Source organism: Pholis gunnellus (assembly GCF_910591455.1).
Source record: "Pholis gunnellus genome assembly, chromosome: 16".
In the NCBI taxonomy this organism is placed as follows: domain Eukaryota; kingdom Metazoa; phylum Chordata; class Actinopteri; order Perciformes; family Pholidae; genus Pholis; species Pholis gunnellus.
Window position 1 is genome coordinate 21,174,021 of NC_136543.1, and position 14,424 is coordinate 21,188,444.

General features: G+C 42.3%; 1 protein-coding gene across 2 annotated transcripts in view; it reads right to left on the bottom strand.

Annotated features, from left to right (window-relative positions):
* The window catches only part of LOC306708572 (tenascin-like), a 33,673-nt gene that overhangs the window by 1,860 nt on the left and 17,389 nt on the right, over positions 1 to 14,424 (bottom strand). The window contains exons 7-17 of one of the 2 annotated variants that reach the window (XM_079176429.1): positions 11,850 to 12,003; positions 10,668 to 10,937; positions 6,404 to 9,685; positions 3,437 to 3,559; positions 3,085 to 3,228; positions 2,779 to 2,898; positions 2,163 to 2,312; positions 1,893 to 2,035; positions 1,412 to 1,544; positions 1,156 to 1,307; positions 796 to 892 (exon numbers count right to left, since the gene is read on the bottom strand). In XM_079176429.1, the coding sequence (XP_079032555.1) occupies positions 796 to 892; positions 1,156 to 1,307; positions 1,412 to 1,544; positions 1,893 to 2,035; positions 2,163 to 2,312; positions 2,779 to 2,898; positions 3,085 to 3,228; positions 3,437 to 3,559; positions 6,404 to 9,685; positions 10,668 to 10,937; positions 11,850 to 12,003 (4,768 nt within the window). The remainder of the gene's footprint in view (positions 1 to 795; positions 893 to 1,155; positions 1,308 to 1,411; positions 1,545 to 1,892; positions 2,036 to 2,162; positions 2,313 to 2,778; positions 2,899 to 3,084; positions 3,229 to 3,436; positions 3,560 to 6,403; positions 9,686 to 10,667; positions 10,938 to 11,849; positions 12,004 to 14,424) is intronic. The other variant, XM_079176430.1, reaches the window with a different exon arrangement.

Genomic DNA, 14,424 nt, shown 5'->3' on the forward strand with positions numbered 1-14,424 from the left:
CTCTAATCTAAACACTTCGTTTCATGAAGGGACTCTTTTTCCCAGAATCCCCCTTGTTGTCTGGATCTGGTCAGATAAAGAGTTTCCTGCTGGAAACATTAAAGTTTGACTTTGATGAAGAATTGAGAACCAAATGTTTGTTTGTAACCGAGTTTCTTCTCCACTTCCTCATCAAACTGATGCTTTTTACTTTTAGTTTTTGGTGCTTTTGTCATGAAAATACAAGAGAAATGACTCCACGTGGAATATTTATGTCAACGAAATACTTCAGATATAAAGTTTAGGATGTAAGTAAAAGACAATAATGATTGAGTTCTATAAGACATTCATTTAATACCTTTTGAGATCTCTTAAAGATCAAATATTAAGAAATCTAAGATGCGTGTTTTGACAAATCATGCCGGAAGTTTTCAGTCAACGAATAGTGAACTTTGTCAAAGTACGGCAGCCTGAATGTTCCAATCCTGAGAGACATTTTTATGAATTGGCAGGTTTTCTGGAGAATCTCGACGCGTCAGCGAGCTTTAATCCACAACGTCACATTTCTTAAGTTTCCAGTTTGATGCTCTATATTTGTAAAAAATTAAAAAAAGACATTATTAAGAACCTGCAGAGTCAAAAAGAGTCAAAAAGAGTCAAAGTCAAAGGAAAAGAGTTCTTGGTGAGTCGTTTGTTACGAGCTAGCTAACAGTGAAACTTCCTTTATTCTCAATCTGACGCGGCGTTTAAACTACTATTAACTTGATTTAGATTGTCTGTGTATCCTCAACATGTTTTAGAGTCTCTCTCTCTCACCGAGCCAAAACTCTCCACTCAGACTCCCGAATCCTCTGATGTAGTCCTTCCAGCCTCTGAAGAAGTCCTCGGAGCCGTCCTTCCTCCTCTGGAACACCTGCAGACAGGCAACACAGGAAAACCTCCGTTACTGCCTTTACTTCAGTAAAAGTACTACGACCGCACTGTGCATAGTAATAAAAGAAGAATACATGTTTTTATCAATTAAAACAACAATAAATAAAAGTAAATAAATAAAAATATATAAAAACAATGACTTTTACGATCATTGGCATAAATATTTCTCTGTGAATTGTTGTGGATCAGAAATATAAAGTAGCATCAATATTTAAAAATGTTCTGGCTGTCAGTGCACCGTACCGTCCAGCCGCCGCCGTCGGTCTCCATGTCGCAGGAAACCATCATCGGCGTCCCGAGTTTCCCCTGAGGGAAGATCTCCACCTCGCCGGACGTCCTGATGCCGTTCAGCAGCTCCTGGGAGCAATCTGTGGGGAAGGGGAACCTCAGGGTGCCTGAGGAAGAGGAGGAAGGAGGAAGGAGAACACAAGAGGCGGGAACGTTAGCTCTCCATCGGTACGTCCCCGTGATAACGGTGTGAAGCGCTCGAGGCCGTTACCGGTGGTGAAGTCAGTGGAGATGGCAGCAGAGTATCGGCCTCCTCGCTCGGCCTGGAGCTGCACCGCGTACTGGGATCCGGGGTGAAGTCGGGTCAGGTTGTACTCCGTCAGCGAGGCGTCCACCAGCACTTCCTGTGAAGACGCACAGAGACACTTTTCTCTGTCCTTTTTTATTGTTTGTCTTTGTTAAGGATGGATGTGTTCATGTTCAAATATTTGGTAAATATACCACTGGACCATTTAACTGTATATAAAGTAGTTCAAATAGCTCCAATAGCTGTTCTTTTTGAATGCAGGACTTTTCGTTGTAACACAGTATTTATAACATCCATGTACTGGTACTTTTACTTCAGTAACAGGACGAGAGACACTTTTTGTTTTGGGACAAATTGATTCAAACCTTCGCTCTGACCTTCGCTCTGACCTTCGCTCTGACCTTCACTCTGACCTTCACTCTGATAGGTCAAACCCTCCTCTCACCTTCGTTTCCTGACCTTCGCTCTGATAGGTCAGTCTGTAGCCGCTGGTGGGATTTGAGGGTGGTTTCCATGACAACAGGGCGGTGCGGGGGGTCACGTTGTTGGCCTGCAGATCACGCGGGACGTCACCGCCTCCGCCAGAGCCTGGAGAGGAGGAGGGGAGGCCTTCTAGTTATTTCTACAGCTTCAAGGTGTGTGTGTGTGTGTGTGTGTGTGCGTGTGTGTGTGTGTGTGGCGTGTGGCGTGTGTGTGTGTGTGTGTGTGTGTGTACCTCCGGTGGTGGTGAAGCTGGTGGAGGCCTCTGAGCTCTGCGAGCTGCCCAGCAGGCTGCTGATGGTGACGGTGTACGTGGTGGATCCTTCCAGACCGCTCAGCTGCTGCTCCGCTGTGTTTCCAGAGACGGTGATCCTCAACTCTGAGTCTGAAGACAATCATGTTTATTATTATTATGGTATTATTACTGTTATTATTAGTTTCATTATTATGGTGCTCGGCTTTAATTAAAGGTATAAAATGTAACTTTGACACATCGAGATGTCTAAAACTGATTAGACCTATAATAAATATTCTGTTTATTTACATAATCCCAAATCTTCAAAGGCAGAGAAATCTGTTTTAATCTCTGTAAATATTGTTTGTATAACTTTCAGTGTCCAAATTATTAATACAAAATATAATCAAGAAATAAACGATGTATTGTATCAATAAAACAGTATTAATCTATAACAAGCTATATAAATGAAATGTATGAGCTGCACATTAAAGTGATGAACTTAATGCATCAACATTACTGTGAACTGAAGCTATTCTGATGCTTTTGCTTCATTTATTAAAGAAACATAAAGTTCTGGTTCTTCGGTGTTTGATGGGCGGATGACATCACTCACCGGTCCCGGCGCCGTAGACGATGGCGTACTTATCGGCGGCGGCCATCGCTGGACGCCACAACAACAAAGCGTTGGTGTCCGTGACGTTTAAGACCCGGAGGTCTGTCGGCGGGTCGGGGACTGAAAGAGACACAAACATCGTGAGAATCATCTTTACATCGACACGTTTGAATTCACAAACAAACAAAGAAAGAAAGCAAAGAGAAGAGTATATAGTATGTGGTCACCAAGATGCTTCATATTATTTATTCTATTCTCACTGCATTCAACAGCAGCTACGCTGAGACACAATGAAACGGGACTCACGCGTCATGACGAAGTCTTTGATCGGATCGCTCTCGTCCAGTCCGAGGACGGAGATGACGTTGACCTCGTAAGAAGAACCGGGCGAGAGCTTCGACAGGCCGAGGGTGGAGTCGTCTGAGTCCACGGACACGGACACCGGCTCGCCTGCAGACACGAAGGAACTCAAAGGTTTTACTTGTTGAGCTGAAATGTGCAGGATGTCGCAGATTCACTGACACTCGATGGATTGTGGCTGAACGCCGGCGAGCTCGGCTGTGTTCTGGCCCCAGAGTAGAATAAATCAATCAGTGCACGAAGAACAATGTTCCTCATTGTTAAATGAAATAAATAAAACATGGGTGTCCGTTCTCACCCTCCTCTGTGTGGGTGTAGGTGACCTTGAAACCACTGACGGGAGTGTTGGGTTTGGTCCACGACACCGTCAGAGAGTTTTCCGTCAGCTCACTGAAGGCGATGTCGGTCGGAGGCTCCGGGCCTGAACGGATACGAAGAATACCATGAGAGAGGTGGATGAAAGCACGGGAAGGAGACGTGGGAGGTGAAGAAGAAGTAAAAGAAAAGCTGGAAACATGAAGAAGAACTTGTGAAACAGGAAGAAGAAACATCAGGTGAAGTAAAAAGGAAGTGAAGGTTTCATGAAAAGACGACAAAAGTGGCTAAAAGAGTGAAAACAGTGTGTTCATGATTATTTTATTCATCCACACGTTTGCTATTAGTGCTCCGGTGAGTCTGAGTGTATATATGTACAGTGCAAACATATATACAGTATACAAATCATATACAGACACGTAGTAACACAACAATTAAAAGCAAGATGATGGATCCTGGATAGCAGCGAAGGAAAGAAATGGTGATATTTAATAGTTAGCTGGTCGCTCACAACCTGAAAATCAAAGCGTGGCCGGAGTGAAGGATGTCAACACAAAGGGAGAGACGATGAAAACAAACACATTCAGATATTAACCCGACAGTCAGAGGATTCAAAGAGCCGGGAAATGATTTCAGGGACAGATTTTGAACTTCGCTGTCGATTATTCTTTAGGTAAAAACAACTAAGAAGTGCTGGGTATCACATTTAATATCTGAATATATTACACAATCCTATTATTAAAAAGAAGAACAAGACTCTTCTTGGTAACACCCAGACCTGGGAAATTATAAAACTTTGATATGTTCTTTCATTTCTTTTTACTTTTCTTGTAAACTCACGGGATTAAAGGAATATTTCACCCACAAAATGATTATTTGTGTGTCAGTAACTCAGCCTGTGGTTCTCACGGCTCCACGGGGAACGAAGACTCAGAACACTGAGAAAAGTCTCGATGATTTGAAGTAAATGGAGGCCGCGTTTAACAAAAGCAAAACTATATCAAAACTATATCGCTACGTGTTTAAAATGTTACGGTTTTACCAAAGATGCACGTGTTGTTGAAGTAGTGAGCACACGACTGGATTAATGAGTCTTGGATTATTCTGCATGAGTCACGATCAATCACAATAAATCCTTCAAACACATATTGTAGAACCTTCTGTCTGCTTCTCTCTGAAATCAATTTAGTGTTTATCCAAAATGTTGACATTAGTTCCAGGGAGTGCAGTTAGTGACAGCGTGGTAGAGAATCCTCAGTGTTTTGTTCTCCGTTCACCGTGGAGGCATGACAGAAAAACTGGTTTTCTACAAGAATTCAAGGTAACACGAGGTGAGTAGCTGATATACAAACGGTCGTCTCGTGGGTGAAGTATTTGTTTGAAACGTGGATGTGAGAGGTGAAGACAGACCAAACGTACAGAGACCAGCCGTGGTCTTACCCTGGTTGGGGTGAGAGGTGAAGGGGTGTCAGTGAAGCTGGCTGTTAGCTTACCCTGAATGAGAGAAAACCAGAGCAGCAGTGAATGAATTGTGTTGTTATGTTGTTACTGTTGAACTCTCATTTGATGTCAACTCGGGTAAAATAGAAGCTGTCTCACTATATTGGAAAAAGAATATTCAAAGTAAAGTAGAAGTACTCAATGCAGAAGAAACTCAAAATGTTTAAAGATAAATTAAAATCTTATTTGTGAAGTTCGACCCATTAAATGTTTTTGCTAAACATTTCAGTTTAACGATTATCAAAATAGTTGCTACTTAATTTTCTGTCAACCCACTAATTGTTTCAGTTTTACTTAAATATACTGTTCAGTAGTTACATCTACATCAAAATACTATTATATTTAATATTGTCATATTTTACAAGTTCTTCATGTGTTTTGTATGAAGAAATCTTAATTTATAAAGTAACTAAAGCTGGTAAATATTTGCTGCATAGTAAAAAGTAAAAATTTTCTGAAAATAGTAAAGTAAAGTAGTAGTACCTCAAATTCGTACTCAAGCACAGCACTTGTGCAAATGTACTTTGTTACATTCCAACACAAAGTATAGTTTAGGTTTGGTGAAGTTTAGGTAACTCAAAAAACATGGCGAAGTTTGCTTCTTGTTTTTATTTCTGGTGATGTAAAATTGGTAAATTGCTGCATATTTGTATAAAATCTGCTCAATATTTGGATGAAAACTTACTGGAGGCTTAATTTGCTTGAAGCAGTATTTACTACTCAAGATGCAGCAAGTATAGAACTAAGAATCAATCAAAGATGAACAAACTGTTTGCAAGCTAACAAAGTTAGCCAACATGCTAAGGGAAAATCATGCTAATGTTGCTAACCTGCATCTACAAGCCACAACAAGCTAGCTAGTGCACAACTTGGCTGGCTAACAATGTGACAAACGGTCAATGCACATCTGAGGTTTGACATCAAATAACCGAGTTTATGTTTGAGAGAGTTTTGATTATTATAATGTTTGACTGCTAATTCATGAATGTTCATTAAAAGCTGATGAATGAGTGCGCAAACAGAGCATTAACACAAAACACAATCACTTGATTGACATTTCGAAGATCCACTGAAAACAAACAAAACAGGTTACGTCGTCACCAAACCGGTGATGAAATAAGAAAAACATGGGGTGAAACTGTAAATCGAGAGCTTACAGTTTTCAAGAGCACCACAGCACTTAAGCTCTTGAAATGAACATGGAGGAAGCATTTAGTGGGCGAGCAAACAATTCCAGCCATACCCAACACGACTGACAATTAGTTAAGAATTATTTTTTGGTTTGAATCAGCACAAGACATGTAAAGATATAAGATGTGTGGATGAGTGTTTTTTTAATTTTATTTTAAGGTGATGGTGCGAGGTGAGTTTTCTGTAGAGAACTTCACAACATTGGCGGTAATGTTGTCGCATTGTGCAGTTAATGGTCCACTGTCACAATGGCTTGTACCTGTACTGATGACAAGCTTGTGTAGTCTGGACAGAAGGCCGGGTCCCTTTCCAAGCAAGGTCACGGTGTACTCGGTCTGAGGAGGAAGATTCTCAAACTGGAAAGAGCGAGCTGAACCAGGAAGAACTTTTTTGAAGGTCTTGTCACTTCCTGGTACAGGTTTGGCTTTTGTGCTGCTTAGGATCCTTGGACCTTGTGCAGAGACACTTTCAGGTACTCTATTTTCATCTTCGGATTCTGTTTCTTCGGTTGGATGATGCTTCGCTTCCTCCTCCTCATTGACACCCTCTTTCTCAGAGTCTTCTTCATCTTTCCCAACGTCTCTGCTTGTCACCACAAAGTTTTTGAACTTCTCTTCCGGTGACTCCCATTGGAGCGTAAATCCATCTGAGGTCCGGTTCGTCACTCCCACGTGGTCCAGAGGTTCCCTAGTGACTCCGGAAGAAGATCCATCTGATCCCGTTGTAGGTTTGGAATCAACACTTCTTGTCTGCTCAGGTTTACTGTCAAACAAATTTGTTGCGGTATTATTTGTTTTTGTTTCCACTCTCCGTTTACTCCCACTGTTGTAACGTCTTATCTGGGCGTGATGCTGTGCGGTTGTACCTCTTGATGGTGGTTGGCGCTTTGGAAGTGGTACTGGTCTCGGGGCTTCATGTCTTGAATCGGAGGAAGTTTGTTTGACATTAAGTCCACCTCGACTTGTAGCTCCAGTGTTTTTGCCAGCATTGACTTTCTCTTTTTGGGTGTCAGAGTCAGAGTTTGAATCTGGGGTGCTAGTTGTTTCTCCTCCAGATTTAGCGGTTTGGATCGGAGCATTGTCCCACCCTTCTAATTCATTAATCTGTGGTCTGACGGTTGTATCATGGCCATCTATTTGGAAATGTGGAATGACTTCTGCAGTGTCTTGTTCTCCTGATTGTCTAATTTGGACTCCTTGGGTAGGCATGGGGGCATCCTGCCCTCCTGATTGGTTTTCAGGGGTATTGTCCTTTTCTAATTGCATAATTTGACCTCCAACAGTACTGCTTCCATTTAGCCTTTTGTTTGGGAAAAACTTCCTCATGGGCCCCTTATGTGGGTGTTGAGGTGGTCTCAGGTTTGTGCGGGTTTTGTTTTGGAAACGTCCACCATACAGTTGCGGCCGACGGATGTAAACACCTTTGCTAGTGGGGCGATGAGAGGAAGGCACTCCACTTCCTCTGATGGTCTGATTGAACTCAGTGGACATGCTTGTCGAGGACATTCTTGTCCCAACTCTGTCTACATTTTTGGCTACTTTTGTCCCTGCATCTTCAGCTTGATAGGATTCTTTGGAAACAGGAGAAGAAGAAGTGGCTGGCAATTCAGTGGAAGATACCTGGTTTATCCTTGTATCTGATGCAGGATTTAAAGGTTGAGAGGGTGGAGTAAACAACCTCAAATTTGGACGAGTCCGGTTCTGAAGAGCTCCAGAGTTTGGACGACGTAGCGGGTATCCTCCCTTTAGAGGATGACGGCGAACTGGGATTCGTCCTCTTCCAGTTGGCATCTTTTCCTGGTTTTGTTCAACTCGAGAGGATGCAGTTGTAGTTGCCCCATCTTCGTCTCCACTCGTACCCCTTATTGGTGAATTTACCTCAACTAAAGAGTCCTCGGAGGCAGATGAAGATGGTGAAAATGATAATTCACTGGTGGATGTATGCCTGGTCTCTGTCTCTCCTTTCGGGACGAGGTTCAAACGAGGAGTCAAATGGTGAGGAACTCTTAAATTTAGCCGGGTTCTGTTCTGAAACGATCCAAAGTTTGGGCGCGGATGACGTACGTATCCATGTTTTGCAGGTGTGCGTTGGAAAATAGGGCCTGAGGGCGGTAGTTTTCTGTCTTCAGGTGAGGTAACGTCAGTCGCACTTTTACGGTTATCAACATCTGGTTCATTGCTTCCAACTGAACCTGATTCGTCTGAATTGGAAAGGGATGGTGATGGAGTTGATGGTGGTAATGATGGTAGTGGTGATGATGATGATGGTGGTGACGGTGTGGATGAGGGGGATGACATTAACAGTGAGGATGATGGCGCTGCTGTTGGTGAAGATGGAGCATGTGAAGGTGGTGTTAAAGAGGATGGGGATGATGGCAATGATGATGACGGTTCACCTAAAGAATGCGATGATGAATGTGGTGGTGATGAAGCTGCTGCTGATGAAGATGGACCAAGTGAAGGTGATGATAAAGAGGATGAGGACGATGACCGTGCAGATGATGATGAATGTGAGGTTGATGAGGGCGATGACCAGGACGAGGATGGCGACAAGGGCCTCAATCCCTTTACAATCTGCTTCCTCGCTGTTTCTGCATTAACAGAGAGATTTGATGGTTTGGACAGGTGAACAGAAAAAGTTGTGATATTCAAACTGTCAAAAGTGTCCGTCAGGAGTTTGTGTAAAGGATCTGGTGAATAGTCGCGGCCCATCTCCGCAGACGAGGGTCTCAAGTCATCTGTTTCAGAGGAACCTTGATCTGAACCCGGTGTCTTTCCTACCAGCGCTGTTCCATCCCCTCTATACCCGCCGCCTTTGCCCCGATGGGGTAATCTAATGTGTGTCACTTTGACTTTGTTCATACATTTCTTCTCTTGGCTTTGAACAGTCCCAGTTGGCTCTGAAGACACTGGAGCAGTGTCGTTTCCCTGGCCTGTCTCGCCAACATCTGGTTGCTCTTTGGAGACGACATCAACGGTTGGTTCCTCGGAGCTACTTTGTCCGTTTGCATCTGAACCGGTCCCAGACATTATAGCTGGATTCTTGTCACTCCTCTTCTCGGTGCTTGATGCCTCAACGTCCGGGTCTCTCATAGACAAAGCTATTGTCCTGTTTCTGATAGTGAGGACACCTGGTTTAGGTTTTTTGGGTATAATTGGTGCCTTCTTCTTCTGCCCCACCAGGGGCTTTTTCAAAGAGCCTGGGCCAAACTGTCTCCTTCCAGACACAACTCTGGTTGTGTTTAAACGGAAAGAGCCTGAGACATTTGGCTTCCTGTACAATGTAGACCTGTCTGTGACTTTGGGCATGGTGCCATTTATTCCCATCTTTTTGCTGACCAGCGGTTTAGTTCTTGCAATCACAGAGGTTGTGGAGTCTTTGTTAGGGCCATCTATACCTCCGACTTTCACTTCCTCCCTCCTCCCCTGTTGGTCAAAGACGTGAGTCTCAGCCGAGGGGTTAAGCTCTTGGTGTCCGTCGCCGACATCTTGTCCAGGTGCTAGCGTCAAAGCTGCCGTGGTAACCCTCGGAAAAGTCTTCCCTAAAGATGTGAAAGGAGCAAGCATTCGGATTCAACGTTAAGGTCGTCATACACTACTGCTGTTAATAATCCAGGAGAGCTCACATCTAGTAAAGGAAGAAAAGCAGTTTTAATATTCATTACGATACTTTTCAGGAAACCTGATTAACAGTAGTTTGTCAGTTATTATGCAAGAGAAAACAAACAACTCATGGCAGTGGGATCCATGTTGAACCTGCAAGGAGAAAATGGAAATATGATTAATGTTAAGCATGGTCAGATAATTCAACATGGTGTCTGTGTGTTGAGAGGAAAATATCCTGACGGCGTTGAGGAAGCAGTTTGAGGATTATCATTATTCTTGCTTCTGGAGGGTTGAGGCAACACCTTGCTTTCTTAACTTTTACTGTGACGTGACTCCGCGGAGTAATGCGTGTTAAATGATGTGTTCTTTTGAATGATGAGGTGTCTGTACTCTCACCTGAATACAATCTGGAGGAAAAACATTTGAGTTGCTCACACTGATTAAGTGCCGGGTCGAAGTATTCATGATTGTTGCTTGTTTTGGAGATTTTTTTCAATCTAAAAATGACATTGCACCAAGCTTAAAACGTAAAGGAGAAGTCTGTTGTTATTCTATATTTCCTACAAATCACATTAAAAAGACCAAAACCAACAATGTGTTAGTCCGTCTCGTAATACTTTCTGACTTCCTGTCATGTGGCTCTCAGCTCCAAGTCCATTTGTTCCTACTGAAGACGTAAATCTTGAAAAATGCGAATATAATTTTCTTACAGCTGGTAACCGTAGTATTTTATCAAACAAATAGAAGGAAATAGTGCATTTGTTGGGGACTATTTTCAGCGGCGGATTAATCCACACAGTAGAAGCTTTCAAGGAGTAGAAGTGGAAACTTTCCCAAAAGAAAAGAGGAGTTTTTAATTTTGAAAACTATTGTGACATCTTTTGATCTAATGTAAGATCGGTCATTGTTCCTACTCACCTGGAGTAACCTGATTGGTTGCTGGTTTGCTCCGAGTCGTTCCCTTCTCCGCCACCAGTTCGACGTCGTACAAACGCCCCGCCTCCAGCTGCCGGATGTGGGCGGAGTCTTGTCCAGCCGGAACCGTCATCTCCTGACTCTTCCCCGCTCCGTCGTTGGGCGTGACGATCAAACGGTACCTGTCGATCTCACCCTGCGACTGCTCCCATTGGACCACCGCAGACGTGGAGGTCGTCTTGACGACTCGGAGGTTGGAGGGTCCAGAGGTGACTGAAGACGAAGGCGAAGAAGAGTTTTTACAGCCTCCATTCTACCAGGTAACATGTAGCTGTGGGAGTGACTCCATGGTGGGAAGTAGATCAACTTAAATTAAATTGACTCTGCAGATTTGGCTCAGCACCTCCTCTTACCGCTCCAGAACTCACAGTTCAAACCTCCAAAACGTGCCGTTCACAGCCTCCCCACAGCCGCCACAGATAACATCTTTCACAGGAAAGGCAGCGAGATGGAAATGTTTAAACTCGCGCTGCCAGTTTGGACGATTTGAGCCGCGTACGGCGGCCAATGGGCTAGTCAGAAGCTCCGTTATCTTACTAGAAACTGTGCTTTTAAACATTTGTAAGCATAACTGCCAACTGCAATGTATTCATTACTTCAGCATCTGCCATATTTGATGAATGTGGCTTTTCACAACGCAGATATTTATCGCAATATTCTTGTATTGAAGCTGTAGAACACGGCAGCCGTTTTCATCTGACGTCAGGCATTGATTCCTTATGAAAACTTAGCCACTATTACGTTATCTACTTGCCAACATAACGAAGCCAGTGTCACAGGGCAACGTGACATTAGGCGGTCTTTCCTTCAACATTGTGGATGTAACCTCCAATCCAGTTGCTGTATTTCTATTGCTGGATTATTTTGGGGATCTTTACAGATTTATCGTCCCATGTTTCGATGTTTGAACGCTACGCTTACACAAGTCGAATGTTAGGACCACTTCAACGTAGATATACTTACTGATTAGTTTCCCAGACTGTACTTGAGGGATTCCTCCTGACCTCAGCGTGACGTAGCAAAATGGCCGCCGTGTGAGGTGAGTTATGCGCCGTGAAACATGGCCTCAATAGTCTCTGTACATTTTTCATTTACAGGAAGGAGAAATAAATAAGGACAACTCACGGGTCATGAATTCAGCGGAGCTCTCGGCTCCCTTCCTGCCGTCGATCTCTCCGGTGACGCCGACGGTGTATTCCTGACCGGCTGCCAGGCCCGTCTGGGTGAAGGTGGTCAGGCCGCCGTCCACCTGGACCTTTATCTGCTGGTCACTGTCCTTCTGTGTGGACCAGACGAATAAACAAAACAAATGAGAGGGAGTATAAAATATATACATGAATTACTCTCTGAAGAGACGTGGAGGTGCACTGCAGCTTAGTGAGACGCAAAAACATCTGACATGAAATTTTTATTCTTATTTATTTTGATTAGTCAATCAAAACAAGGAAAGGCAAAACAAGGCAAATATTAAGACGAAAAAATAAGTGAAATTACTCCGCATATGAAACAATAAACATTATTATTAAACATGAAGTTTTTCCTGTTCCGATGTGAAGGTCCCGGGACAGAGGAGGTCACATGCGTACAGATTGTAAAGCCTCTGGTAAATATAAAAGCTTTCGTTCAATTCCGCTTTGATTTTATTTATTAATTTCTTTAACATTCATAATACACTGAGTCCAACCATCAAGTTATCTTCATGAGTTATATTTGTGAATTTACTGTATAAGCAGTAATAAATCATTTTGATTTGAATATATGGATCAAAGAGTCACAGAGAGGATGTTAAAGAGAAGACGTGCACTTATATCTGAACACGGTCACATCGGATCCATCAGTGTTTAAACGGTGAAGCTGAGTTATTAAAGTGCAGCACAGCGACGGACCAGCAGAGGGAGCGTGTTCCTCCGGTTCCCTCGCTCACGGCTGATAATTAGCTCTGAACTATTGGATCAAACACATCCTGAGTAATAAGAAGAAAAACACACCATGATGTAATCATTATCATTAAAGTGCATGAAGAGTGGAAACTCTGTGCTGTCTGTAGGGCATCATGTGTGTGTGTGTGTGTGTGTGTGTGTGTGTGTGTGTGTGTGTGTGTGTGTGTGTGTGTGTGTGTGTGTGTGGTGTGTGTGTGTGGGCGAAGACATTCGCTCTGCTGTATTTTTTACTTTCTGCAGATTCCAGAATCTAAATGTACTGAAGTAGAACAAAAAGTGTAATCCCGAGGGGGAAAGTGAACTGCATTGAAAGCCGTGTTGTTTGTGTTGTTTGTGTTGTTTGTGTTGTTTGTGTTGTTTGTGAGTGAATGTTGACTTTGTATATTCAGCGATCGCTGCGATCATTTTAAAATCCGCAGAAAAGCTGCAGGATGATGCTGTTAACAGCAAAGAGGCTCGAGAGACAACAGTAGCCCACAAAGTGAAGAGGCGTTTTAAAAAAGGAGCTTTTGAACCAAATGTTTAAAAAATGTTTTCATAACTTGTTTTAAAATATTTCAAATGTTATATATATGAGAACATGTATGTGGCTTCTTTGATCAGATTTTTTGGAGTTTGATTAGCGCTATATCAATAAAGTTTATTATTTTTTTTATTGTCATTTTTGTTTATTAATTAATACATTATATTTATACTATAAATTGCTGTTTTTTTCTGTAAATTACTTTGTAACTTAAAGAAAAACGATGTATAAATAAAGTTAATTATTATTATGGTCATTATTTATAAATATTTTTTTCCATCAGTCTGATGAGAAAACTAAATATGCTGAACCATAAATAATTATTGTTTATTGTCGTTACAGACTCTGTGTTCAGTAAATGTAATTATCCTCAAAATATCAGAAGGCATCATTTCACACAAAGTTCTCATTTATTCAATTTATTGTTGAAAAGCCTGGAACTTCACGGATTAAACGCGTACTCACCAGTTACTCAGCTGGGAGCGCTGGGCTGGCGTTTCTAATGAATGGACACTAATGGCCATGGTGGTGGCTGCCTGGCGACGGAGCCTCAGAGGTCGCTTTCATCCACTTCCCCATGAATGAGGGGTGACATCATTAAAACTGAGACTCCAATAAATACACGATCTGCTTTAAAACAAGTTGAAGCTCTGTGGTGTCGTCGCGGGGCGTTCAGGGACCGTGGTTCTTTTTGGACACGAGGAGCTCTAACTGGGATTCTAAGTAACTCTGCACGTTTATGATTGTTGATATGTTGGTATAAGCGTTATATATTATATTATATTTACATCATACTACACTTGATTTGATTGTATTAAACAGTTTTTTGATACTCGGTCATATTCTGTTATATTGCTGTACTAATGTGTTACATTATATTACTAACCATTACCTTATATCTCATATCCCATACTATATAATATAATATTATGTTAATAATATGTTATTTTATCAGATTATCTGCATTTTGACTGTCTCCATCTTGGTTTTTTGACTATCTCCATCTTGGTTTTTGACTGTCTCCATCTTGGTTTTTGACTGTCTCCATCTTGGTTTTTTGACTATCGCCATCTTGGTTTTTGACTGTCTCCATCTTGGTTTTTGACTGTCTCCATCTTGGTTTTTGACGTCTCCATCTTGGTTTTTTGACTGTCTCCATCTTGGTTTTTAACTGTCTCCATCTTGGTTTTTGACTGTCTCCATCTTGGTTTTTTGACTATCGCCATCTTGGTTTTTG